At 42.8% G+C, this 25609-nt stretch overlaps 1 protein-coding gene across 1 annotated transcript; it reads left to right on the top strand.

Moving 5' to 3' along the window:
- The first annotated feature begins 472 nt into the window (after positions 1–472).
- On the top strand, positions 473–25596 carry LOC130185434 (dynein axonemal assembly factor 5-like). The gene is made up of 13 exons (XM_056401905.1): positions 473–1217; positions 2107–2291; positions 2514–2632; positions 2792–2910; positions 5073–5305; positions 5820–6044; positions 10291–10434; positions 11889–12057; positions 15221–15368; positions 18536–18686; positions 20410–20566; positions 20899–21090; positions 25107–25596. The coding sequence occupies exons 1-13, from the start codon at positions 680–682 to the stop codon at positions 25259–25261; spliced, it is 2535 nt and encodes an 844-aa protein (XP_056257880.1). The 5' UTR covers positions 473–679; the 3' UTR covers positions 25262–25596.
- The last annotated feature ends 13 nt before the right edge of the window (positions 25597–25609 follow it).

Here is a 25609-nt window from a genome sequence, read left to right as displayed (position 1 = left end):
TTGGCAGATCTCTCGCTTTAGACTATAACAGCATATCCAGTCTTAAACCTACAATTTTATAAAACTAGATTTTTTTGCCCATTAGGCAACAAGAAGTGGCCCCCAGTTATACAGGATCTGCCTCAAAAGGGCTTTCATTTCAGCAAAAATGATATTACAAATTATTTTTAATGCATTCAGTCAAATACAAACCTCACTGTAAACTTTGAACTGAGGGAGTGGGGCTGTTGCCAAGTGGATAAAAAGCTGCTTTATGAGAAATCATCTTAATAATCCTACAATTGTGTGTATTTCACACTCAGTTTTAACATAATAATTGCTTTCATTTTAATTCAAAATAGGAAATTTGGCGTTATATGAAACTATGGATTTTGTATATTTTGTGTGGTGACATTTATTTATAGAACACAGTAAAAAGGAACAAACATGGACCAAAATGCTTTACCGAGAGATTAAATTATTGGATTATTTGAATAATACGTAGGAATGATCAAATATCCGGGAGTGATCAAATAAAAACATAGACATAAATCAGAGGATATAAGTAAATTTAGGCTTCATGCAAGAATAAAGGTTGCGTTTGTGAATGCTAATAAAGATTGAGTTTTTGAATCGGAAGCTATCGTAAAGCAGGCATTTGTTTGTCGTGCAGCTGCTGGTTGCCATAACGACAGTCAAGATGGCAGCGATGGCGGCCGGGGACGAGCATGCTGCCTCTGAAGTTTTGAGAGGGATTGCCCGACATTTAAACTGTCTGAACGAAGACAACAAGGCGACAAGAAAGAGGGCTCTTGAGCAAATCAAGAGGGAGACTGTAGATAAAGGACTTTCCAGTAGCGTCTTACAGGAGGTTTTCTCTGCCCTACTCAAGCCTCTCCTCAAATGTCTGACAGATCCGATGGAAAGATGCAGAGAAACCACAATAGCGGTGATAACAGAGTTTATTCGTTGTGTCCCCAAACCGGAGGAGTCGCTGCCTTATCTCATGCCGTGCCTGGCTCAGAGGCTCGGGGAGAAAGAGATCCTGGAGCCGGCGGAGGAGCTTCGGCTGTCGGCCGTGGAGATGTTGACTCTGACAGTGGAAGTATGCGGGAAGCATTTAGCGCCATATCTGAACGAAATGATCAACATACTGCAGAGAACCATCGTCGACCCTTTCCCGGATGTCAAAAGAGAAAGCTGCAAATGCACATTAAAGTTCGCGAAGTGTGTGCCAGGTTCGTGAAGCGCTTTTTGTTGTTGAGAAAGTCTGTTGCCATGGTTTCGAGGCACCCAGACAACTGAGTGGCTAAAATACTTGAATTCGGGTTATTATTAGTATCCACAGCCTTCCCATTACTTTTTAACGCAAAAAATGTATATATTCTCTATTACTTTAGATTACTTTCTCAGTTAATCGCTCAGTCTGGGGGTTCTCAACCGTTTGGACTTTTTTGACCCTTAACACATAGATCAACAACAACCAACGCCAGCCGCGTTGAAACCAGTTGAAGATGTCTGTATGATTTACATCAGGTTAATCATTTTGCCTTATATGAATCATTTTCATGTGCCTGAAGAAATTTTTCAGTAATTCACAAGTAAAAATTAGGAATGTCTTGCACCCTGTCAGATGGACTAAAATCCCGGTTTTAGTCTATACATTTTCTATTAATTGATTAATCAATTAATTGATCATTCCTTCTCATCTACCTTAAAACCCTTTTTTTATTTGGCTTGCCTGAGATACTTCAGCAGATGGTTCCAAAGCTGCAGAGCCCTGATTAAAAAGGCCTAGTTGTCCCTAATTATTCTTTTTGGACAACACAGACAGTCAGATGAATTCACAAACCTACATTATCTCGAATTAATTCTTAATTTCATTCAGTTAGTGTCAGAGGATGGACACTCTTGTCAATCAAAAATTCTGTGTAATCAGTAAAGGACTGTAATTTATCCTTTGAAATAAAAATAACTAAGCTACATTGTAATGTTATGATAACCAAAATCCCAGAATTTATCCCATTATTAAAATTATTAAAGTATTTATAATATATAAATGTTTCAATCAGATCTACGGCAACTGAAATGAATGGACTGAAGTGCATTTCACCACTTTCTCCTCAGAGCACTTTCACATGCAGGCTGAGAGTCTGGTCAAGCCTCTCATGCAGACGATTGCTCATCAGCACTCCCGAGTACGAGTGTCTGTCATTGAAGCCACCGGGGCAGTCATTCAGCACGGCACTGGGAAAAACGTGGATGACGTACTCTCTCACCTGGCACAGAGACTGTTTGACGACTCGCCACAGGTTCAGTTTTTGCAAACAATCCACTGTTAGAACTCCTACCTACTGTGTGGTCCTTACATGTGCTGCTTGCTAAGTTATTCGCATCCAGGACTTACGCTCATCTTCACCATCAAAGCTTGCCATTTTGGGATTAAATAAACCAATAGTCCACTTCTTCAGTGAAGCATGCATGTGATAAATTTTAGCTCTCGCTGTCTCTTTCTTTTTTGTTGTCCAGGTGAGAAAACTGTGACTGCAGTTGTTGGCGATTGGCTACTTCACATGAGAGACAGATACTCTTACTTCCACAAACTCATCCCAATCCTGCTGAGCAGCATCGATGATGAGATCCCAGAAATAAGGTAATTTACTGGACACTGTCATACATCCCCCTTTACGTTATAATATAATATGCCACACAAATATGTCATATAATAGTCTTCAGTTTAAGGTCAGGGAAGTTTGAGCATCTAAATATCTATAACATATCTATAACATATGTTTTCATTCCCCTTCTGCAGACTTCTAGCAGCTGATTTATGGAGACAGGTAGGCACACAGTGGGAGAAGGAGAATGAAGACGACATCAAGGACAAGATGGACTTCCTCCTCACCCCACCTCCTTTCTACCCACCAGGAGGTCAGTCACAGCTGGCAAAGCGGCAGCTTCTTCCCTGCTCTCTGTCATTTTTAATTTAGATAGGCAAACAGATTGATAATTTGTTAGGGAGATATATAGAATCCAAGTTTAACAGAGTGGATGATGAAGAACTCTTACAATCAACAATTGCACTTACTTAGATTTTACATGTGCATATTCATTCATATATGGCAAATATAAGAGTTCTTGTTATATCTTGATCTACAAATATTTACCATAAGGGTATGATTTGTTTATTCTCTGTCTTTTGGCTTATCCTCCCCAGTTATTTGATCTGGCTCTCACACTTTAAACTAGGTCAGTTACAGAGGGATGTCTTATTAATATACTGTGTGAGTTGCTGGAATCAGAGCAATCAAACTCTATTCCATGTGTGTGGAGAGACGGTATCAGACAGCTGTGCTATTCCGTTTTCATTCTCATGTAAACTCAAGGCCATAAAAGTAGTCTCATGTTTCTTCAGTAGCATATTACTCTTGTGTTTTAAGGTATGAATAAGACTTAAAGGGAAATCAACCAGTACTGTAGGGTAATATATGTTTATGTGAACTACTCTACTCACCCTTAAGAATGTGCCCAGGTATCATCCCACTTGTGTGTTGTTTAAAATACAAATAACTACCCCATAGGTTTAAAGAGAAGAACCACTGTACTCATTGTGAGGTTTGAAAGCATTTAAACAGCAAGTTTGAAGCAGACTTGCTTTTAAAAAAAACCTGAGCGCCATACACAAATTCTACAAAGATGTGGGCTGTTTGTTACTGTTAAGAACACACACAGATACATCCCTGTAGAATAGGTTAGAGAGTGCAGGATGATGCGGGAGCATTATAACTCCTGCCATCTATAGCTCTTATTAGCATCCATTGTTGTCATCCACAGCAGTGAGGAAAAAACTGTAAGTCAAGCCTGTGTGATGGAAGACCTAGACTGTCTAGCCAGACCTGGTGTTAACTTGGTGAAATAACCTGAGTAGGAAAATCCATTGGATTCAGCTTAAACTCAGACGATAAACTCAGACTTTCTTACATCCTGTAAGATGATCTTTTTGGCTGTTTGAGTAGAAGGATTGATTAAGGTGAAATCTAAGGTTGGAATGGTGTTTGTATTCCAATGTTACAACAGAGCAGTTTCCAGGTGCATTGGCTTCACTGGTCTCTCCCCATGCATAATGAAATACCTGTCACACCAGTTAAATGCAAATGTAAATTTTGAATGTAAATGTAATCACCCACACCTTGCTGCATTAAATCATCTCTTTTTATTACATCTGTCCAAGATTATTATATACAGTAAAATATGATGCTTTGTATGACAGCGTAGTTTTCAGGGCAGGCACTGGCTTGGAAAGATAAGTGTCTGCCTTGGGGCTGGGAATGAGTGTGAACCTGAACATGGTGACCACGGCTTGCCTGTGAGGCTAGGCTAAGTGTATATGTGTCAAGGGTAGAGTTTTTTGGGCCCTGCATTTTGGTTAAAGCTAATATAAGTGTCCCACAGCTACACATGTGACAATGTGGATGAATACAGACTGTGCCTGAGGACAGGAAAGGAAAGGAAAGGAAAGGAAAGGAAAGGAAGAGGCTCCCACTCCCTCTTTGTCTTTCTCTTTCTTGCTGTCATAAATCTGCTGGGCCTCCCAGTGTGAAGAGGTCACTGTCAGACAGTGAGAGACGACCAGAAAGGGGCTTGTTTTGTCTTGTCCTGGTGTGTTTCTCTGATTTATCTCTGTCTTCCTTTAGTCACCTCTTCCTCTCTCATTAGTGTGCCTTTTAGGAGAAGAAGAATAAGGTGAGACAGAGAAAGAAAGAAAGTGAGAGAGAGAGGGAGGGGGGGGGTTGCAGGATTTGAGAATGCGTTTCACTTGCTCTGACAAGTCTCTTGTGGGGAAATCTTAATCATAAGAACTTACAAATAGAAAATGTGACGAGTTGCTTCACAGTCAACATATATTTGAAAACCTGTGAATCAGTGATATTTATTGTTCTGGAATTGCTGTTTCCAATATGTTCTTAAAAAAATAAACTACACAGAGAGAGAAAATTTGTTCCTAAAAAAGAAAGTTAGATAAATAGCAAATGTTCCGAACATCACAAACTGAAATCTATGCAAAGGTGAATATTCGTAATTTTTTCCTCCAGTGGAGCGTCCAGGGCTGGGCTGCAGAGAGTTGGTGATGAGAAACCTGGGAAGGCTGGTGCCAGCCATCACCCACGATGTAACCGACTGGCTGGTCCCCACGCGGGTCAGGACATCTCAGCTGCTATCCTTGCTGCTGCTCCACGCCGAGGACCACAGCATCCAGCATATGCAGCCTCTGCTGGCCACTCTCTACCGGGCCTGCACTGACACAGAGAGGGATGTGGTCAGCAATGTAAGTTTGAGGAGAGGGTGGGGTCTGTGACTTTCAGTTTTAACAAGTTTAACAACATTGGTGTGAATGGTGCACAGTAAGAAAGACCTAATTTAATGTTTCAATTAAGAAAATCTGTGTGTACTGGGAATAAGTAAGTCCCAGTCATCATATTAGCAGGATGTTATACATGATGCTGTATTTCCTTCCTTTTTTTGGATGGTCAAATGTGGCATTTAGTAATTCTTGACCTCTGCACACACAGTAGAATTGCTTAGTGATATTTAAATTATTACCAGATGGGATGATTTCAGGATACATCTGTTGAGCTTTGAGTAAGCATTTCTAGTTCTCAATTTAGACTGGACCAAGCAGGGCTCAAGGACTTGGGATGCACCTGTTTACGTTAGGAGGATTGTGCGGATCTTTGATGTGTGGCAGATTTAAAGTGGATTTCCTGTTGTTCTTGCTCTCCTTTACACTCCCTCATGTCTCTTTTCACTGTCTTCCTCTCTCTCTCTTTACCTACATCTAGTGCCTGGCAGCTGCTAAACTGTTGGGGACCTTTGTCCCTCCAGCCGTCTTCCTCAAGCTGCTGCTGGATCATGTGACAACCCCCTACTCTTCCTCCCATCCCTGGGCCCCCCTCATGGTGCTTGCTGCGATGTTGGGTGGCTGCTCCAAACCCCTCCTTAAACCACATCTCGAACAGATCGCCAACACACTGGCCCAGCCTGACGTCTGCCAGGAATATCAACAGGTCAGCAGAGGGAAGCTTGGGTTTGGTTATGGTTGATCTGTTTTTAACTTATTTGCCTGGGAATGACTGTTGTTTGCCAGTATCTACCTCATTCACACCCAGTACAACCACATCCTTCTACTGTTGTTAACTGAGTAGCTTCATTGGAGTAGCACATCTGAAGTTTACTGTGAAAGGGGAAAGAGTTTCTGTTTAAAATATTAAAACATTAAAGTCAGACTTGTTTTGATGACAGGTTTGCCAGGTTTTCTCTGTCCTCGTTGGTTGCCATGTCTTGATTTTCCCCCCTGATCTGTGTGCACCAGCTGTTTCTCTTCCAGTCTTGTTAGGTGATCTTGGCAGTGTCATAGAAGGTCATTTTCTACTCTCTCTGTGTACCTTGGTCTCTTATTTTTGGCAGTGACAGTGCAGCAGTCAAGCTGTATATTTCTTGCCTAATTTGTCCCTTATGGAAATAGGTTTCGTGATAAGATGCCACATCTCTTTAAAAGGGCTTTAGTTGAAGAGTTTTCAATAGCACTACTGTACACAGTGAGTTCAGTGGGTTCATCATTGGGTAATTCTCCAAAATGCCGACCCTGCTAAAGTGACAGTCCGGCCACATGGTGTTTTTCAAATCTAACATTTCAGTCTATGATCAAACCCGTCTGCTCACACGCAACTGTGAAATGTGCTCCCTCGACATTGAATGTCTTTTTTTTGTTTGTTTGTTTGTTATTTACATAGTAAAAGCAATTGTTAAAAATGTCTCTGGCGTTTCTCTACAAATAACAATCTGCCAGTGGAAAAATCCCATTGAGTCCGGAGCAGACTCTTCCCCGCGTCCTTTCCTCTTCCACCAAATATGTTTCTCTTTCAGAATCAAAATAACCGTTGTCTAGCAGAGAGTTATTTTCTGATCCTGCCGCACTACTGACTCACCTATAACCATGACCCCAGCCCCCTCCCTATGAGGCCAGCAAGAATTTCCTCCCTGGGATAATAATAACAAAAATCCAGTAATTTCACGTGACCCCTGCATGTCTGCCCTGACCCCTCTGAGCAGAGAAGGCAGTGCATAGTCTTTGTCTTTTTTTTTTTATAGCCATGTGTAAGGTCTCTGCACCGGACTGCAGTTCAGCTGCACCATTGAAAGAATCCCTGAAATTTCAAAGCCTGCCTGGTCAAGGCCGGTGATAAATGGGGAGGGACGCTGACCCCTTTCTGTCCTCCCTCATCGCTGTCCAGCAGGGTCAATTAGAGAAAGAACTAACAGGACGGGACGGTCACATGTTGTCGCACAGATGGAGGCAGACCTCTGCTTCCTCTCTGTCTGTTTCTCCATCTATCTCCATGTGTCATTCCGTGTGTCTCTGTTTCAGAGGGCAAGGCATAGAGCGTTGTGATTCAAGAGCTCACCCAGACACAGCACCTGCAACATTCTTCGACAACAGACAGGGTTCATAGCGGGGAGCAGGGCCAGATCACTGTGTAGCTGTAAATAACACCACTGGAGACGGGAGCACCTGCATCCCGCTCTCCCTCTTTGTCTCTGTGGTGAAATGCTGACCCAGAATATTGTGCACTCACTTAGCGCACGCGTGTTAGTAAGCCTTTAGATCCTTCACAGGGGACTGATTTACTTTTATTTGATAACGGTTTAATTATCTGCAGACACAAAAATAGTGAAGCTATAAAAGAAATAGCACACTCAGTACCTTTGTTTTATTTTATTTAACTTTTTTTTTTTTAAATAAGGCATCTTAAGAACTTTTAAAGTATGTGCATTTGGTTCCAACTTGAGAGAGTTGTGTGCCACTTGAACCAGAGGCAGAGGGAAAGAAAAAGTGAAATTTGACTTGGACAAAATGAAGCCTGTTAAGAAAAGAAATATAAATAATCTTCAAAGTGAACAGAGGCAGGGGGAACTGCGAGGCTCCGTGGGGAGTGCGGGGAACAAGCTGAAGAATTGGAAGCTGATATATGATGCTTCTGCACAACTTAACCTCGCCACTCTTTCAAGTGCCTGTTTTCTTTTCTTTATTTCAGTAGGGGAAAAGGCAGCTTACAAAAATACATGACAGATGCTCAGCAGAAAATAAAAATATTGGTTATAAATTTAAGATGATGTCAAGTGCTTGAGGAAAAATGAAAGGCAAACCAGTGGTTAGAGAAGCCACTGTGTTCTGAGGTACCCTGTGTAGTTTGTACGGGGTGTTTGCTTATGAATCACATATGGGCTTCTTTTTAAAGGGGTATTCCACAGAGGATTAACAAACCCCCACGATCACACACACCTTACACAGCTGAGTATGGCAGTGTTGTGAGTTGCCATGGTTATGTAGGCATCACAGTATCTGCAGGGAAAGTATAAATAAGTAAAGATAGTTTTGAGAAAGAGGGAGTACGCCATAAAGAGGGGGCCTGACAGTGAATTAGCAGTTATATTTATAGCCGGGCTTGTTTACAGCTAGCATGCTGTCTTGGTGAAACTCTGTAAAAAGTGCCTGACCTACAGTAGACCGGAGGAACAGATCAGTATGTCTCTTTTCATGTTGTCTGTGCGTGGACAAACTTCACATTGCCACAACGGCCGGTATTCTGCTGACTACGCAAACATACCTCGATATATCAGCATGTCTCCTGCGTGCCTGCCCTTTGTCATTAATGACAGCTGCATACTGCTCACTGCTCTGTTGAATGACGGACGAAGAGAGGAGAAGAAAGGCAGGAGAGCAAACTTTACCGTACTACAAGGGGTCGGCATCGTATCCACCGCCAGTGTTTGTTTTCCTGTTGCCTTAGCAACATCAGGAGCTGCATGGGGGGGGCTCCCTTCTGGATAGGAATCTATCGCCTGGTGTATGGCTCCTTAAAGTGGAGTCGTGTGCGTGTGTGTGTAATTGATGTATCCAGTGGTGGACAGATGCGCACACACACTGTGTAATGAGTCCCCTGGAGCGTGCCCGGGCCAATGAAACCAGGTGTATCTCACCTGGCTCCAGGTGTCCACCTAGTCATTACACTGCAACACTTTTTCCGCTCTCCCTCTTTCCCTCTTTCGGCCAGCCCTAATGGTTGCTTTCTGCCCATGTATATTATGTGTGTCCGTATGTGTGTACGCTAATGTGTTTGTTATGTTTTTTCCACGACCACCTCCCTTGAGCTCCTGCTGTGTTTATGTGCCAGTGAATAAGTTGGTCACAGGCAGGGATTTCCCCCATCAATGACTATTTGAACATATTCACACAAGTAGGGCATTAACACACTGCTGTAACCCTTTGGAAGTATTTTGAGCCTTGTTAGCTGAAGAAATGAGGGCAAATCGTGGTTGTTCAGAGCTGCATGAAAGTTTAGTTTAGCCTCAGACTGCTTCATGAAAATGTGTTTACACACTTAACTAACACCCTGGACTCAAGATATGTGTAACAAACTTTTTTCCACTGTGTGCTCAGCACTCCATTGCAAAATAAAAACATTTGCTCATGTGTCTCACAGACTGGAAGTCCCTTAGCGACCATTCCTTCTCACAAATCCTGGCTTTTTTTTAATGCTCTGAGCATCTTTACTTGGCTTAGCACTTGTTTTTTCTTGCAGACTAATGCCAAGCTGTGCTGCACAATAGCTACTCAAATTTGGGAAAAGATAGTGCGCCCCCTAGTGATGGAGCTCTGGTTTGTGGTATCTGAGTGACTGCTTTTTGAGTGATGGAGAATATGTTTAGGTATAAGTGTACATTGAGAATTTCTTGCTCACTCACACACACACGCTCTTAAGTCACCTCCCCCCCAACCAGCTATAATGACAGGCTGCGAGAAAACAGGAAAAGAGGCTGTGATCCCAGTGATGGCATGGAAATTAGCCCGAGCCGCAGGTCTTTGTCTAAACATGAGCTCACCACAACACTGGCTGACAAGTGATGGAAATCTCACACACGCTCATTCTCAGAGATGGAAACAGAGTTCTCACTTTGAGTTATTGTATCTTGTTGTTCTTGTCATTTTTGTATGAAATAAGAGACAAGTGGTCACTAAAGTGGGATTACCTCTTAGAGTTAATGAAGAGTATATAAGGACATGGTGTGCTTTGGGGGAGAAAGTGGAGAGGGACTGGGGCAGAAAAAGGGGATCGTGAGGACTGAAATGGAATGGGGTTCATTGGAAGATGCAGTGAGCACACAAATTGAATCCGTCTCACAGGAGTCACATCTGTCATAAACCAGACAAGACAATCTCATAATACTTCTTCCTCTCTCCCTCTTTCCCAGGTTATGTACTTGGAACAGTTGTTGGCCTGTGTGGATGTGCTGCTGTGTCAGTGTGAGTCAGACTGTGGCTCAGTCAGCCTGCAGCTGCTGCAGGTGCTGGTCACTGTTCAGAGCCTCTCCACTGAAGCAAATCTGAGTGAAAAGGTGAGAAAACATAACTTGAAGATACAGATTCATATTCTTTGCTGCTCTGCCATCGGTTTGTTCACCGTGGGAAAACCAGCATGTCACCTCATCTTTGTAACTCTTCAATAATTCTACTCTGAAATGGCATATTTCTTTTAACCCCTTTCCCCTTCAATTTTCTTTTTTCCATCCTTTTTTATTAGAAAGGTAAGCAGGTTTTATGAAGCAAGAGAGCTGTTCGAGGAATGTAAGCATTTGTACAGGTTCAAAGTGGGCATGGCTAACAGTATAATTACCCACTTAGCCAGGGGAGCTGAAATTGCACCTTTGGAGTGGAACTTTAAATCCAGTCCTGGGTTAAAGGAGGCGGGTGAAAGGTGGAGAAAGAGAAAGACAAGACAGAAATAGAGAAAAAAAAACATAGGGAGACATGAGCTGTGTTTCTTAGCAGGTGTGTCATCAGCCCAACCCCATTACACCTCCTCAGGTCACAAAAACAAGCTGATATGCATGATAGGCTTTCATGTTGTGGTCAGCCTCCAAATACAAAGCGACAAACAGGAAAATTGAGAAGGGAAGCCACTGGTGTCTGAGACCAGTGTGTCGCCTAACTTCTTGTCGCCATAGGAGGCTAATGACAGGGAGAGGAGCGGGAAGGAACTGGCACTGATGCTTACCAGACACCACATGGTCCACCAGTGTGTGCATGTGTTTACGTCTGTCTGCATCAGTGTGTATGTTCAGACAGGCAGCAGTGTTAGAGAAGAGATGGGAAGGAATGGATTAAGAAAGAGAGGGAGGGTGAGAATGGCCTTGGGCACTTCCGGACCCAGAGGAAAAGTCAAACTTGTTTTCCCAGGAAGGGGGCATGTCTTTCCCATCAGTGGACAGCTCAGGGTTGTCTAGTTCTCTTCTGAACGGCCCAATCTGTGACTCAGACATTGTCTCTCTCCCTGTCCATCCCTGAGGGACTATGAAGGGAACTATGAAGTGCCCTAAAGGTCTGTTACCCTGCCCTAATTATTTACTCTCATATCTCTCATTCCTGCCCTTTCCTCTCAGCCCAGCTTTATTGATGTGTGTCTGTGCGTGTGCGCGTTTACTGTCGGTTCCTGTGCCTTTGTGACATCCTGTATATTTATCAGGGTTTTTGTTTCTAAGTGGTTTTATGTGTGAGACCTTGTCATGTCTGCAGTGTTGTTCTTCCCGTGGTTTCACATGATGGTTTTCTGCCTCCCATGTGAGCATGACCTGAAGAATTCCTGAAATTACAAGAAAGAAACTGTAATTGTTCAACTTAAACAGAGTGTTGTTAACACTTATTCTCATAGATTTCTTCATTTAATCTTTCACCCACCTGATGTTTCTTTGTCTTTTTTGACTAAATTCTTTATAATTTCAAATAAAAATTGCAGCTTCAAAACGTGGCATAATTGACATAATTTTGTTCCCTCTATCCCTCTCTCCCTCAGGCCTTGCAGAGTGTACAGTGCTTGTGTAAGGTGCAGGGCCTGGACTCAGTGATGGAGATCTATAGACAACATATGGGCCAGCTGCTGGACTGGCTGTCTGCCTCTGTCAACACTTGGTCCAGTTACTCCCCACAGAGACTCCAACTGCATATCATAGTCATACAGTCAGGTGAGAAGTGAAGCCTGAATGTGCACTAGACATTGCCAAGTCATACCGCAGGTGCTGAGGTTTGCACATATTGAGACACCATAACGGTCAAAGAAATACAGTGTGGTTTTTAAGAGATTGGTCAGTCAAATTCCTTGTTAATGATAAGAAAATAACTGCATCAGTCATCAATCTGAACATGGTTTTTGGCTCCGTTTCACCCCAGCATGTCGGTGAGACTATAATCTTTGTAATGTTTTATTAAACATTACTTCATGGTGTGATTGGTGAAGCCATTCTTTCCTGAACTTGTTCAGACACAACATGTTACATCATATTTTAAGCGCCAAGCTGTTGGTCCTGTTAGCACATGATCCATCATCACGGCAAGTACAGCAACTGTCAAAGCAGCAACCCGAATTCTGTCTTGCACAAATGCTCCTCATAGTTTATTAAAATAGTTTGAAATGTGTCCGGATGTATCTCTTTCATGCAGTCGCACTCACAAAAACAGGCCAGCGTCCTCCTCATCCGTATTTTTTTTATAGTCCCAGACTGCTCCTGAGGTGAACTATTGAGGTGAATATTAGGCAACAAAACCTGGACACGAGTGTCAGTGCTGGTTGGAGCAAGTGTCAACGCTGCTTGACAGATGTGAGGTCTGTCAAATGTTTAAGGTTCAATTCTGTATGATTTATTGCTTGATGCACTGACGGATGTGTGGGGTTTCACTCTGTTGTCCAAAAAGGATGCCCATCAATGACCCTCACTCAGAAGCATAGTGGAAAAAGTTTTCATTATTTTTCGTTACCCAAGCAGAGAGGGTCATAGTCAAACACACCCACACAGAAAAAAAAACATGGCTGTCATTAGCAGCAGTTGGCTTACTGACTTTTGTAAATCCCTGTCTCTCCCTCTGTTTGTCAGTCAGTCAGTGTGTCTCAGACTTGACTAAAGGGGTTAGTCTGTGCCTGTGTGGGTATGGGTGTGTGTGGTGCAGTGGGTTAAAAAGCTGTGACCCTGTCTTTGGTGCTGAGACTTTACTTTACCTCCCCCTATACCATATAATCCTCCATCATCAGCACCTCCCTGTGCCACACTTTCATCTCCACCTCTTTCTCCCTCCCTCCACTCTCTTTCTAATTGACTGGGCAGCAGGGTACCCCTCTAATCCTCACACACACAGAAACACACACACACACACACACACACACACACACACACACTCCCACGGCTAACTGACCAGTGCAGTCGAAGTCCACTCAGTCATCTCCATACAGGTCACTACATCAAACAGCACCACAGCCGCCTGCTCTTGACCTTCCCCAGGATCAAGGCCACTTTGAAGCTCAGTGCGTGTGTGTCAGCATGTGTGTATGGGTGTGTTTTATTTGTGCATGTTGAATGCTGCTCTAAGCCTTCCTAAGTTTTAGTATGCCTCTACACTGGCGACAGCCGTGGCCAATGGTCCGTGTGTCCGCCCCACTCTCATGAATGTCATATCTCTGTAACACCTGGATGAACTCATTAGAATTTGGTGGTCAAAGGTCAAATGTCAAGGTCGCTGTGAACAAAACTCAAGAATTCACATGCTAAAGGTCAACTTCGCTGTGACATCATGTTCTGCAAAAGCAATTTTCTGGCCATTGTTCAGATGTGAGTGAAGCATCCATGTTATAGAATTTGTAGCTTCTTTGCAGCAACATCCATATTTGAAGAATTGTCTACTGACTCAGCTTTATTGGCCAAGCATGTGAAGACATACAGGGAATTTGACTTTTAATGAACCTGCACACTAATAGACATACAGTAGAACAAGAACAACAAAGCTTAACAAAGTTAAGCCAAGCACCACATATAGTATATTATCTGAGTCTGCACAAACATGCATATAAACTGCAACTGCAATGGTTGGCAGAGGCCCACAACCACGAGACGGTCATTCTAGTTCTTTCAGATGGGATCTTTGGTCTATTAACACAGCCCTAGGACTTTATTACTTGCAGCAAAACAGGCAGCGTGTGGACATTGCGTTTGATGTGCACATGACTCAGGGAAATCGGTCCTGTGCTGAACAATTGACGGTAGTTAAAATGACAATGAGAATTGGTCATTTTGCTTGCTCATCAGCTCTTCACACACTCCATCTGTGTTTGTTGGAGACAGGAATAATTATTGCTCTCTCATATCCTCCTCACAGTCTTTTGTTCTTCAGCTGGTGTGAGACTGTCTGATCCTTTGTGTGTAGATTGGCACAATCTCCCACTCTCTCTTTCTCTGTGGTAGGTCTTAGAGCCTTGCCCAAGGACAGGATACACGTCGACAGTGTTTCTAAGCACTAATGAAAAGTGTGTTTGTCTATTAGTGTAGTGAAATCTCCTATCGCTGTCTTGTCATCTCTGAAGTCACTGAGAGATGACCTGCAGACGTCTCCTCCAACACCCCTGATTAAATGACACACCCTTTGATTCATGCATTCCCGCTGGATGAAGTATGTGTCTCTCTCTCTCTCTCTCTCTCTCTCTCTCTTTCTTTCTGTTTTCCCATATCTCTTTATGACGTTGGCCGCCACCCTCAGGCAGTTGCAGGATTTCCTCCGTCTACTCTCATGTCTGTACAATTGAGTCCAAACAGGGCATGGGCACTTATCACTGGTTACACACACACACACACAGATTACTATATATAGCTCTGTAAACATGCAGTCAGACTGTTGGTGGGTGTGTGTGTGTGGGCATCAGTGTAACTGGGAACACTTGCACTGCAAGTTTCTCATTTTCCTGTAATAGACACTTGTATAGAAACACTCTGTCACACAAAGACCTTTTTATGCCTCATTTCCTCAGAGCTCTGTGTCACTGTCTCACCACTCAGTCAAGTTCTCAATAACACAAGCCCTCTGGTCAGTGCTTAACACAAAAAAAGGTCTTCGGTTCATGTAGGCTTTTTCTTTTTTGCCATTTGACATTTGGTCCTGACAAAGAAAAAAATTAAGAATTAAAAGGCAGAATGAAAATCGCCTTCTCTCTAAAAAAGACACACTAGAGATTTTAAGGATAGGTCAAGTCTTTAGTGGGGAGGCTGAAAATGAGAATGTATTGAAGTCAATTGACTGTTGATTTCAGCAGATGGAGCATTACAGTATCAACACAGACATATGCGTGTGTTTGTGTATGTGTTGCAGGTCCAGTGATAGGGGAGTTTGTGAGCCAGCTGATGCTCCTGCTCCGGAGCTGCCTCCAACCAGACAAAGACCCAGAAATGAGAATGAGCACCTTCACGATGCTTGCCAAGTTGCTACTGGACGCAGCCAACACACTGGATTCCCAGGGGTGAGAGGGACGCACGCACGCACACATTCACATAGAAATATACACACAGAGCAAGGTAACTCATGAAACAAATTTTGGAACGAAATGTTTCTTTAGTAGGTTAATGAAAAGTTGCAAGTTTTCCGTTGAACAAAGGCACACACACACAGCATGCTGAATTGCTGGTTAATTTTGCACCTTTTCATTATTGTATGATGTTGCACTCAGTTGTTTGGGTTTATCTAGTCTGAGTTTTCTAAGTCATCATTATTATCATGGCTTGTGATTTTTAGACTTTGCTTCACATTAACCTGCAAATTAGTGCCACACCCACAAGGAACCATAAACACACAAAATGGTCTATTTCCATGAGGCTGTTATAACCCTCTCAGTTTCTTTTGGACCTGCGGTTTATTCAGATAGTCATGTAGTGCACGATAGGGTTATATCCAGGCGTGATACAGTTAATGGTAGTCCAGAAGTGACTGTAGCGGGTCCCACTAGACTTGAATTAGTCTCTTAGGGAGTATCACATAGACTGACTCAAATGAATCCCTTCCCAGCATGCCTGAAGAAGAAGATGGCACATGCTGTCTGAATGTCTCGTCAGTAATTTAAATGATTATTGACTGATGACGGAAGTAGGATTGGAGGGTTGTCTGACACCTAGAGAGAAGCTCCTGTTTGTGGATTCTTCCCCTCTGTGAAGCCCCCCCACCCCACCCTCCACGGTCCCTTCCGAGTCCTCAGCTGTGCAGCCTTCAGCCCGGGGCTCAGAGCTCTAATCTGAGGGAATGCATTAAGCCTGAGGCCCATCCCGGGTCACGGTGATCGCAGCAGCTGTTCCTGTGGATCAGAAAGACAAACCTTGTCAATGGGGTTGCCATAGAGACATCTGCGCAGCATGTCACTAACCCTAACCCTACAGCCAAAAGGTCTGTACGGGATGGTAGGTGTTTCCACTGGATAATCAAGGGGATAAACTGCTAATCTTTGTATGGGAGGATGTTGAAAGTGCCTTTGGCCTGGACCTGGCAACAATGTAAAGAATACAAGACTAAATTATCTCCTTGTCAGTGAAATATGTTGCATAAACAACGGGAAGTGTTCTTAAGCCAAAATATTCTGCCTCCTTTGCCAAAAACGTGGAAATTGGAACTTTGCTTTCAGCTTTCATCAGATTATTTTATCCATAGATGTGAATATTAGACAAAAGAAGCCTCTGTCTCTTCCCCGTGGCCACCTGTGCTGCTAACTGCGTCTCTCTTTCCTGAGCTGTATCTTTGGTAATCACAGAACCATCAGGAGACACAAATCATGTTACACCTTCAAAAGGTTTCAAACAAATGCTTAACTTACACTATGTGGAGCTGTGTGGTCTGCCATAATATTTCCATTCATACTCATCTCATCCCTCCATTCATGATTTATGGCCTGATCTTTGCTCAGGAGATTGTAGCCCACACGCACATGCTGTATGTCATCAAGAGGACAATGATAGTCATAGAGAAAACCTCTTCTCTTTGTTCTACAACCAAAATGACTTAATGACAGCTCCACTACACAACAAGCAGAAAGGGAAAGTATGTTTTTGTGCATGGTACTGTGTTTTGTTTCATGTGGATTTGTGTGCGGTGAAGCTGGATGTGAAATTTAAGTAGAAGGTGATGTGTGACAAAAAAATTCATACTTCTTCTCCCTGGATGTGGCAGGCCAAACACATGTGCCACTTCCAAGTGAGATAAGAGTGTGTGTTTTCATGCATGTGTGAACGGCAGAAGACATCCGTCTTGAGTGTTAATTTCAGCTTTCAAGACATCAAACAAAACTGCTGCTCTGGGTGAGATGGTCCTCTTATTCCAAATGGGGTTTTTCCTTCTTCCAGGACTTTCCTAGATTCTGCAGATTGTCTATAATGCTTGTCAGTAACATGAAACGAGACAAAATAAAGGAGATCCAACTGTGCTTGTATCAAAAATAACACTTTATTCAGTTACAGATTTTACAAAATTCCTGAAACTCAGTTTTAAGAAAATAAGATTTTAAAACCTGACGAGGGGAATAGGTAATATAATTTACATTATCACAGTAATAATATGGATATTTCCAATACCAATATATATCACGATATGTCAAATGTATGCAAAATCACACAAAGAATAATGAACTGTGTTCCAGTATTATGCAACACATGATACCAAATTCTCTGAATGTGTCAGTCACAAACTGAAACAACTCATTTGTATGAAAAGGAATTTGTATGAAGTTATTTGGATAACAGATATGTCTAGAACAAGTATATGATACCATCATTCAATGATTTTGCTGAAATCTGAAAATCTATTTTACTGAATGACTGCCCAGTCCTACTTGATGGCAAACTCGGTCGCTTGTTAAGATGTCGATTTTCTGCTGTGAGGGAGAATTGTTTGCTCTACAGCTGCTTTGTGACCATTACAGAAGCACAGGCAGCTCCACTGTGTAGAGACCCATGAGATGTACAGTCAAATTTCCCTGGCACTTGTGTGTGTGTGCAGAGACATCCAAGTGAAAGGTAAAAACCTCCTAGTCTTCTTTCTCTTGGACATCATCCCTGTAATGTGGAAATATGTCTTTCCATCGTCTGCCGTCATTCTTGATGAGCTTTCAACACCTGTCAGGAGGAAGACACTTAGTTTACACAGCAGCACAGACCGGGCTGTATTAGTGGCACACCGTCTCCCCCTGCTGGCCTTGAAACATTACAGCACACTTTATCAAATGCATGACAAATTTATTGTGACACCAGCTGAACAGACAGAGGCTAGAGGCAGCAACCAGAGCTTGTGGAGTTGGATTGGAGCAAAGAGCTTTGCAGACTCTGGTAGTGTGTGTGAGGATGTCGGGCCTAAGCCAGCATGGGAAAGAGAGGGAGAAGGGAACAGAGGACACCCAGATGTTGTACTCCTCGCCTCCCACTTCTCCTCTACTGCCCAACCACCCGTCTGCCCGTCTTAGTAAGAGTGTGGGAAAATGACTGCAGTAAAGGCATTGTGTTGCAGTTGTTTATGAATCGAGCAGTCACGTTCCATTCCCAACCGCCATCATCATTCACTCATCCTCACGGTGGCTCGCTAGTTACCACATGAAGCAATAGAAATGTGTTTCTCTGTCGTGTCTCCGTGTTCTTACTCTCTGCATTCTTCCAGGCATTTCAGTGGTGTTTCCGAGAAGTTCCTGTGTGACGTCCTGCTTCCTAACCTTGTGTGGCACGCAGGCCGCACTGCTGCTGCCGTCCGCACCTCAGCCCTCAGCTGTCTGTTGGCACTGCTGCATGGAGGGGCCATCACACCTGGACAGGTACAATCACACACACACACACACACACACACACACCAACTCTGCAGAGATGACATCTACTAATACATCTTCCTGCACAAAGGCACGTTTGATACACTGGTTACATTTACTTCCACCTGTGCAAAGGGACTCATAAATATTGGAGGCAAACACCGGATGTGAACCTCCTCCAGTAGTGCGTACTCCTGATCTCTACTCTGCAGAAACACTTTTTTATTGACTCAGCTGTAAAGGAAAAGATGTGGTAGTGCATTCTTCTAATCCATCAGGAATTGACATTTACTTCAAAGTCTCTGTTTTATCCATTTCACAACAAAATAGACGGTCCCACTGGTCATTTAGGAAAATATATTATCGGCCATCTTTCTCTCCTTGGCTGAAAGAGTTGGCCGTAGGAGGTAGCAGGTGTACGTGGGGGCAAGCGGGTTCACATACCTTTGTCCCTGGGGAACAATGCGTCCAGTGTTCTGGGCCCTCGTTATATGTAGGAACTATCACTGGGACATGCCCTTGCACCTGCCTGTCGGAGCATGTGCCCATATACAGTATGTGTGCTCACACGCACACATCTGGCTGTGTTTGCCCTCACGTGTGCTGAGTGACCAATTGGAACTGGCTCACACACCTCCTCTATTCACACGTCTTTAACTACAAGGCAAAGCAAACAGCTGGGGGACAATGTGAGCTTGGGTGTGGGTGTGTGGGTTTAGGTGTGTGATCAGACTTTTACTATCAAATGGCACCCAAACGTCCTCACAAGAATAGAAAACGTGGAAAAGTGGTGATTAAATACGACCGTGTTACTCTGGGCTCTTAGGTTAGAAATGAGGTTCCAGTTGAGATGAAATAAACATGTCCTGACTGGTATAACAACAGAAGGTTATTTCCACGAGCAAATCAAACAGCCTTTCGTTCAGAAGGACATTGTTTCCTCACTGCTCCCTGTGAAAACAATTAGCAGCTCCAATTACATTTGGCATCCTCACATTGTCACTGATGTAATGCCGGATCACTCCTCTGCCAAATTTTCCTCCTCTTTCTGTCTCCTTGCCTCTCTTTCTCCCCTCACAGTTTTTTTTCTTTACTGTTTTGCCAGCGTGGTTTCGATAGCAAACAGACGGGGTGACAGAGGTTTTAGCCATCACCTCTTGGCCCCATGGCTCGTGGCGCTCAGCCTCACCTTGTTTGTCCATTTCATCTGTTTCTCATCTGTTGGTGTGATGAAAACATTGGTCCTCACTGGACTTCTGAAGATGGGCTCTGTGCCCATGTGTCTGTACAGACTGATCCAGACCTGATGTGAATCTGTCATGCTTTCAGTTGATATTTCACTTGAGTTTAAAAAAAAAAAAAAAAAAAATTATTGAAGAAAAGTGTGTAAAATATTCTTTAAGCGTGTGTTGTCACTTTCACTGACCAGCCTTGTTTTTCCTTTTATCATTGTCAATAACTCAGGTTTGTAAAACAATTGGAAGCAAACATTTTAGACAGGATTTTAGACATTAAAATAAGTGGTCCTGACAATGCAGCCCTCTAATAGAGGAGTGCATTCTTTACCATTGTGGACATCTAAATGGAAAATGACAAACTTTCTGACTTTGTAAACTAGAGACCAGATTTCTCTTTTTAGTGATGTATTGTATGAAACAGTTGGGCAGACTTTTGATCTTATCATCTAACATTTAAAAGCTGAGTATGCTTCTCTTGCCTTTTCTGTGTGCAGCTGCTGTGTCTGGAGGAGAAGCTGAGTCCCCATGTGTTGTCGGCCCTGGAAGAGGACTCTCAGATGAGCAGACTGTTGGCTTGTCGTTCTGTATCTACCATTCTCAGACTCATCGGAACCAGTCTGCACCCTGAGGCCCTCAACAAGATCTACCCTGGTAAATGACAAACACACACACAGAAATTAGTTGACTGCATTCTGTCACACTTCACATGAATGCATTGCTCTTAATTCTGTATAATCATGTCACAGATTTAGCTTTAATTAATGCATGGGAAACATTTTACTTGATTTAAAATATCTGTTTTCATTCAGGATAATTGTGTATCTCACATACCAAAAGTGTAGTAATAGGAAATTGATCCTCAAAACTAAACATGATAATTATGGGGATGAAAGTAGCTAACCCATTCAACGACTGAAATATTTTAGAATTTTTTATTTCTTAATCCTGTGAATCTATATTTCGTGTGTGTCTTTCCTCGACAGGGCTGCTGAAACGTCTGGACGACAGCAGCGAGGAGGTGCGCGGCGTTGCTCTGCAGGCCCTTGGGCATTGGCTGTCCAACCTGACCAAAGACTACAACCCCGAGCTCTGCGCTCCTCATCTGCAGCTCCTCTTCCAGCAGCTCCTCCTGCACCTGGATGATCCCAATGCCTCGGTGCAGGAGCAAGTGCTCGGTGAGACTGGGTGGGGTGTTTGAAACAGCGACCTCAGCGATGAGGAGGGAGTGTTGATAGCTTGTTGATGGAAAGGGAAGATGTGCACATGTCCTGATAATGATCTGTTGAAGTGGGTGCAGAAATGAATAATTAGTCTGGATCTTAGAAATGTGGACAAAAATATTTTCTGGTCCACATGGAATGTATCATAGCGTTTCCCTTAACTCTTCACTGTTAATCGTGACCATAACTCTTGACAAAACATAGCAAACTTTTTTTCTTGTTGGCCTTTAGTGAATTGTTGACAGACCTTGATACCACTTAAGGAAAGATTGTGAATATAACAATGGGATGCATAATTTGAAACATCCTCAAGCTCACATACTGTATCTGACTTGAAATGATGTGATCTGGACATTCTGACCTTAACAATTTGATACACATATTTAGCTGATACAGATAGCAAAGCTGATAATAGTGAATGTAAGCCAGCGATGATAGCAGAGTTTAGATGTGATGATCTGCAGACCAGCCTGCTGTGTCTGGGACTAGGTTATTGTACTGGCACGCTGCCAACAGATTCCCCTTCTCCTTTATTTCAAAAGCTCCCCATTATCCTTCTTTTCCATGCAATTCATCACCAAGAGCCGCTGAATTCCTCCTGCCAGAGTAAGTGCCTTCAGGGCTAGCCTGGAGGTGGCCCTCAAGAGTGAAACACAAGATCCAGATAAAAATAAGCGCCCACCTGAGAGAGACACTGGTCTGTATAATTCCCCCTCTAATACACCAAATCTCTGCCTCTCCACCCAGGAACCCCACCCCCCCCTAATGCACAATGGTCCCAACTAATGACAACCACATGGGGACCCCCCCCCCCCCATTCCCGGCTAATCCCGCCGTCTTTTATCTGTCCATCTCTCTTCCTTCTCTCATACCCAGTGTTTTCTGTGACGGCCTGTAGCTTCACGGCTGTGTTTTATTCATGTGTCAGTGGAAAGTCTGAGTGGCTTCTCCTGAAGTGCGTAACCGAGACTCAGCTCCTCTGGACTTTCACTCTCTCCCACTCTCATGGATGTTAGCTGTCATTACTTCTGACAGGACACAGGTGAGCGCTGATGCCTTAGCCAGCGATGAGAGGCCTCACTACTGGATCTCTCATTTTCATACAGCGAGACAGAGGGGGGAAAAAAAGAAGGCATTCACACACTCACCAGATGCAGCAATAGCTTCCATACCATGAATTCTAGCTCTGCCAGATAGCTTTTGATAGACATGTAAGGATGATAAGCAGTTTTGTTTTTGCCAGTGGTTATCAAGTGTCTGTAACCTTGACTGCAGAAGGCAGAATAACGCATATAAATCAACTTTATAAACCGGCCTTCACCCTCATACTGTACGTCTGTATTTCTTGTAGCTGAGTGATTTCCTGTCATGTCTGTGCATGTGTGGTTTAAGGATTCTCTTTGAAAAACTATACTGTCACAGAGTATGTTAAAGTTTGTACATGAAAGGAACGATTTTGGAGAATTTCTTTGCTGTCTCAAGCTATGCTGGATACGCTGCATTGATTTATCTTTAACTGACGCTCTGGCAATTAGTTACCCACCAAAGCTGATACTTGTTAAAGGATAAGTCTGTTGATAATTTATATTTTATGCCTTGATGGCAGCGACAGCCAGAGCATATTGTTTCGGGTTGTCAGTCCCATTCTCATGATGAACGCAATATCTCAGTAACACCTTGACGAACTTCCTCAAATTTAAAACAAACATTTACTTGGACTCAAGGATGGACTGATCTGATGATGGTCAAAGGACAAGGTTGCGGTGACACAAAACACCTTTTTAGCCATAACTCACGACTTCACACAGCAATTATGACAAAATTTCACACAAATGGTTCATATTTTATATGATTCTGGATAAACAGGGATGTAAACCTGACACTAGTCTGAGTGGCAGAGTCATACAACCACAAGGTGGTAAGTCTAGTTCTTACTGCCAACAAATCCAATGAAAAGACCAACACTGAATTGACACTACTAACAATTATTGGATGTGTTGCCAAAGCCTGATATATCTTACTCCTCTTTACCTCCATTGATGCTCAAAAAAGCAGTTTTAACCTTCAAAACCAATGAGCTACGTTTATATTGTTGAGGGAGAGTAATGAATAGAAATGATTCTTTTTTTTTTTTTTTCAACATCCTCATTATCAAATCTGAAAATGTTGGTGATGCATCAGTAACGACAGAAGTGCATTATACATGTTTGTCAGCTGTACATAGTGTGTCATCATATATGGCCTATACAGTGTAAAGATACAAATATGAGCCATTGTGTGTAGCCCAGATTTTCAAACTGTGATCCCCATGAAGTGCAATTGACTGGTAGACAGCTCGGAGTCTCTTTGTGAAATGAGATGACCTCACATCATGCTGAGTGATCGTCTGTATCTGACAGCACCCATAACCGCCTGCGCCACAAATGTGGAAGCAATCCTGACGGCCCTGTTTGAAGCTTTCTTCTTTTCCTCCCACTCTCTCTCTTCCATTTCTTTCTCTTTGTTCCTTTAATAGTTGATCCCATTCTTATGCTTCTTGGATTTCAAACGCATATCTGTGTTGTGGCTTGATGTATGCAGCATGTCCTGACAGCATGATGGACAGCACCGCCACCCCCCCTCCATCTCATCTCTTCTTCTATCACTCCTTCAGTCCTCCACCCTGATAATCCCACAGTCCTGGCAGCACGGTTGCTACCTGCTCAATCACACAGACTGTTGGCACGGGCATAACTCACTTCTCACAAGTCATCATTGTTCTCCTTTAATTCAGAGTCCCACCTCCCCTTCCTCCATCCCAGCCGGGTACAGTATACACGAAAGCTAAAAATCCCCTCTGTCTCCTTGAAGAACAAAGGCAGGTATCAGATGATGAGTTTACATGAGCTAACTCATCCAGAGTGACGGCATGTCACCACTGGAACAGCACTTTTTCATTGTGGTTTCCAAAGCATTTATGTAGTTGACAGCAACTCAAGTAATTCTATATACCTCTGAAAATCAGCAGACGGTGTGGGAATGGTGGGAAGAAAGGATTTGAAAAGAGAATTATCGCCTCCCAGTGGAAGAAAAGTGCACTTGGATGGCGGAGTGGATGTACTGTAGTTCATCACTGCCATCTGCTGCTGTTCTGACATAGAAAACACCAAATCAGTATCTGACTTAAACCCAAGTTAGAAACTAAGTAGTTCATATGCAATCAGGGCAGGTATGACTAAATAATGAAATACATGGAAGATCACATCCTTCCAAACTTAAGTTTTAAGTTGATCTTAAGTCTTCCTCAGTAGTGGAATATAACTACAATTACATTTACTCCAGTACTGAACTTAAGTTAAGCACAAGTACCCCAAAGTTGTACTTGAATATTTAAATGGATGCTTCTTTATACTTCTACCCATTTCAGAGGGGACTATTGCATAATTTACTCCTCTACATGTATTTGACAGTTATAACTGCTGGTTACTTTTGAGATTCAGGTTTTAGATCCAAAACAGTCTATAAAATCTGATGTGCAGTTACAGCTTAAAGTAGATAAACGGTGAATGAAGTAGTTAACAGTACACCTCCTCCAGCAACAACATGAAAAGGCTGCTTTCACAGTAATCATTCAGTAATAATAATCCACTACTGTAATATATAATAATAATAACACTGGCAGAGGCTTTTCTGCTGCATAATGATTTATTTAACATTTGACACCTAAAGGACATTTTGTTGTTTTAAATGCAGGAATTGTACCTTAGTTAGAATAATAGGATATTAAGAAGCTGTTAATTTTCACACGTTTGTGTTTTTTTTTTTTTATTTAATATTCCCCTTTATTTGACTGTGTCCACTTAGCATCTCATATCCTGAGTACTGACTCTTGTCATTTTTGTGTGTGTGTGTGTGTGTGTGTGTGTGTGTGTGTGTGTGTGTGTGTGTGTGTGTGTGTGTGTGTGTGTGTGTGTGTGTGTGTGTGTGTCCAGAGATCCTGAAGAAAGGCAGCTTGGTTCACTCGGTGCTTCTGAGGAGGGAGGTGGAGGCTGTGAGAGACAAACAGCGGAGTCCTCTCTACTGCGACCAGCTGCTCCAGCACATCAGCTCCCTGCCCACAGAGTCTACAGCAGACTGTCCTGAGTGACGTGAAACTCATACAAGACAAACAAACACCGAAGTTTGTGCCTTCATTCAGAGAACAGTCACTTTTTGTTCATCAAAGCCGGTTTTATAACAATTTAATGAAGTATGTTTTCACTTAAAATGAAAGTCAGTCATTATTTAGCTGCTGGCCTTAAATTCAGTGGAGTTTTTACTCTTTCAAATGACTGAACTTTCAGTTTTTAGGTTAACTTTTCAGTATGTATTTTAATGCAGAATCTCTCCTTTACTTCATTTGTTCAAGGATATCTTTTTTCTGCATCCATTGCATTTTATGATTTTTGTTCTGAAGTTTAATGAAAACAAACTGATATTTGATGCACTATGGTTG

This window comes from Seriola aureovittata, chromosome 17 (assembly GCF_021018895.1).
Source record: "Seriola aureovittata isolate HTS-2021-v1 ecotype China chromosome 17, ASM2101889v1, whole genome shotgun sequence".
In the NCBI taxonomy this organism is placed as follows: Eukaryota; Metazoa; Chordata; class Actinopteri; order Carangiformes; family Carangidae; genus Seriola; species Seriola aureovittata.
The sequence above is the reverse complement of the archived record's forward strand: the minus strand, read 5'-3'. Positions and strand labels throughout refer to the sequence as shown.

Coding starts and splice junctions, on each gene's coding strand:
- LOC130185434 (XM_056401905.1), top strand. CDS start 680: ATGGCAGCGATGGCGGCCGGGGACGAGCATGCTGCCTCTGAAGTTTTG. Junction 5,306..5,819: donor AGAGGGATGTGGTCAGCAAT/GTAAGTTTGAGG, acceptor ACCTACATCTAG/TGCCTGGCAGCTGCTAAACT. Junction 12,058..15,220: donor TATCATAGTCATACAGTCAG/GTGAGAAGTGAA, acceptor TATGTGTTGCAG/GTCCAGTGATAGGGGAGTTT.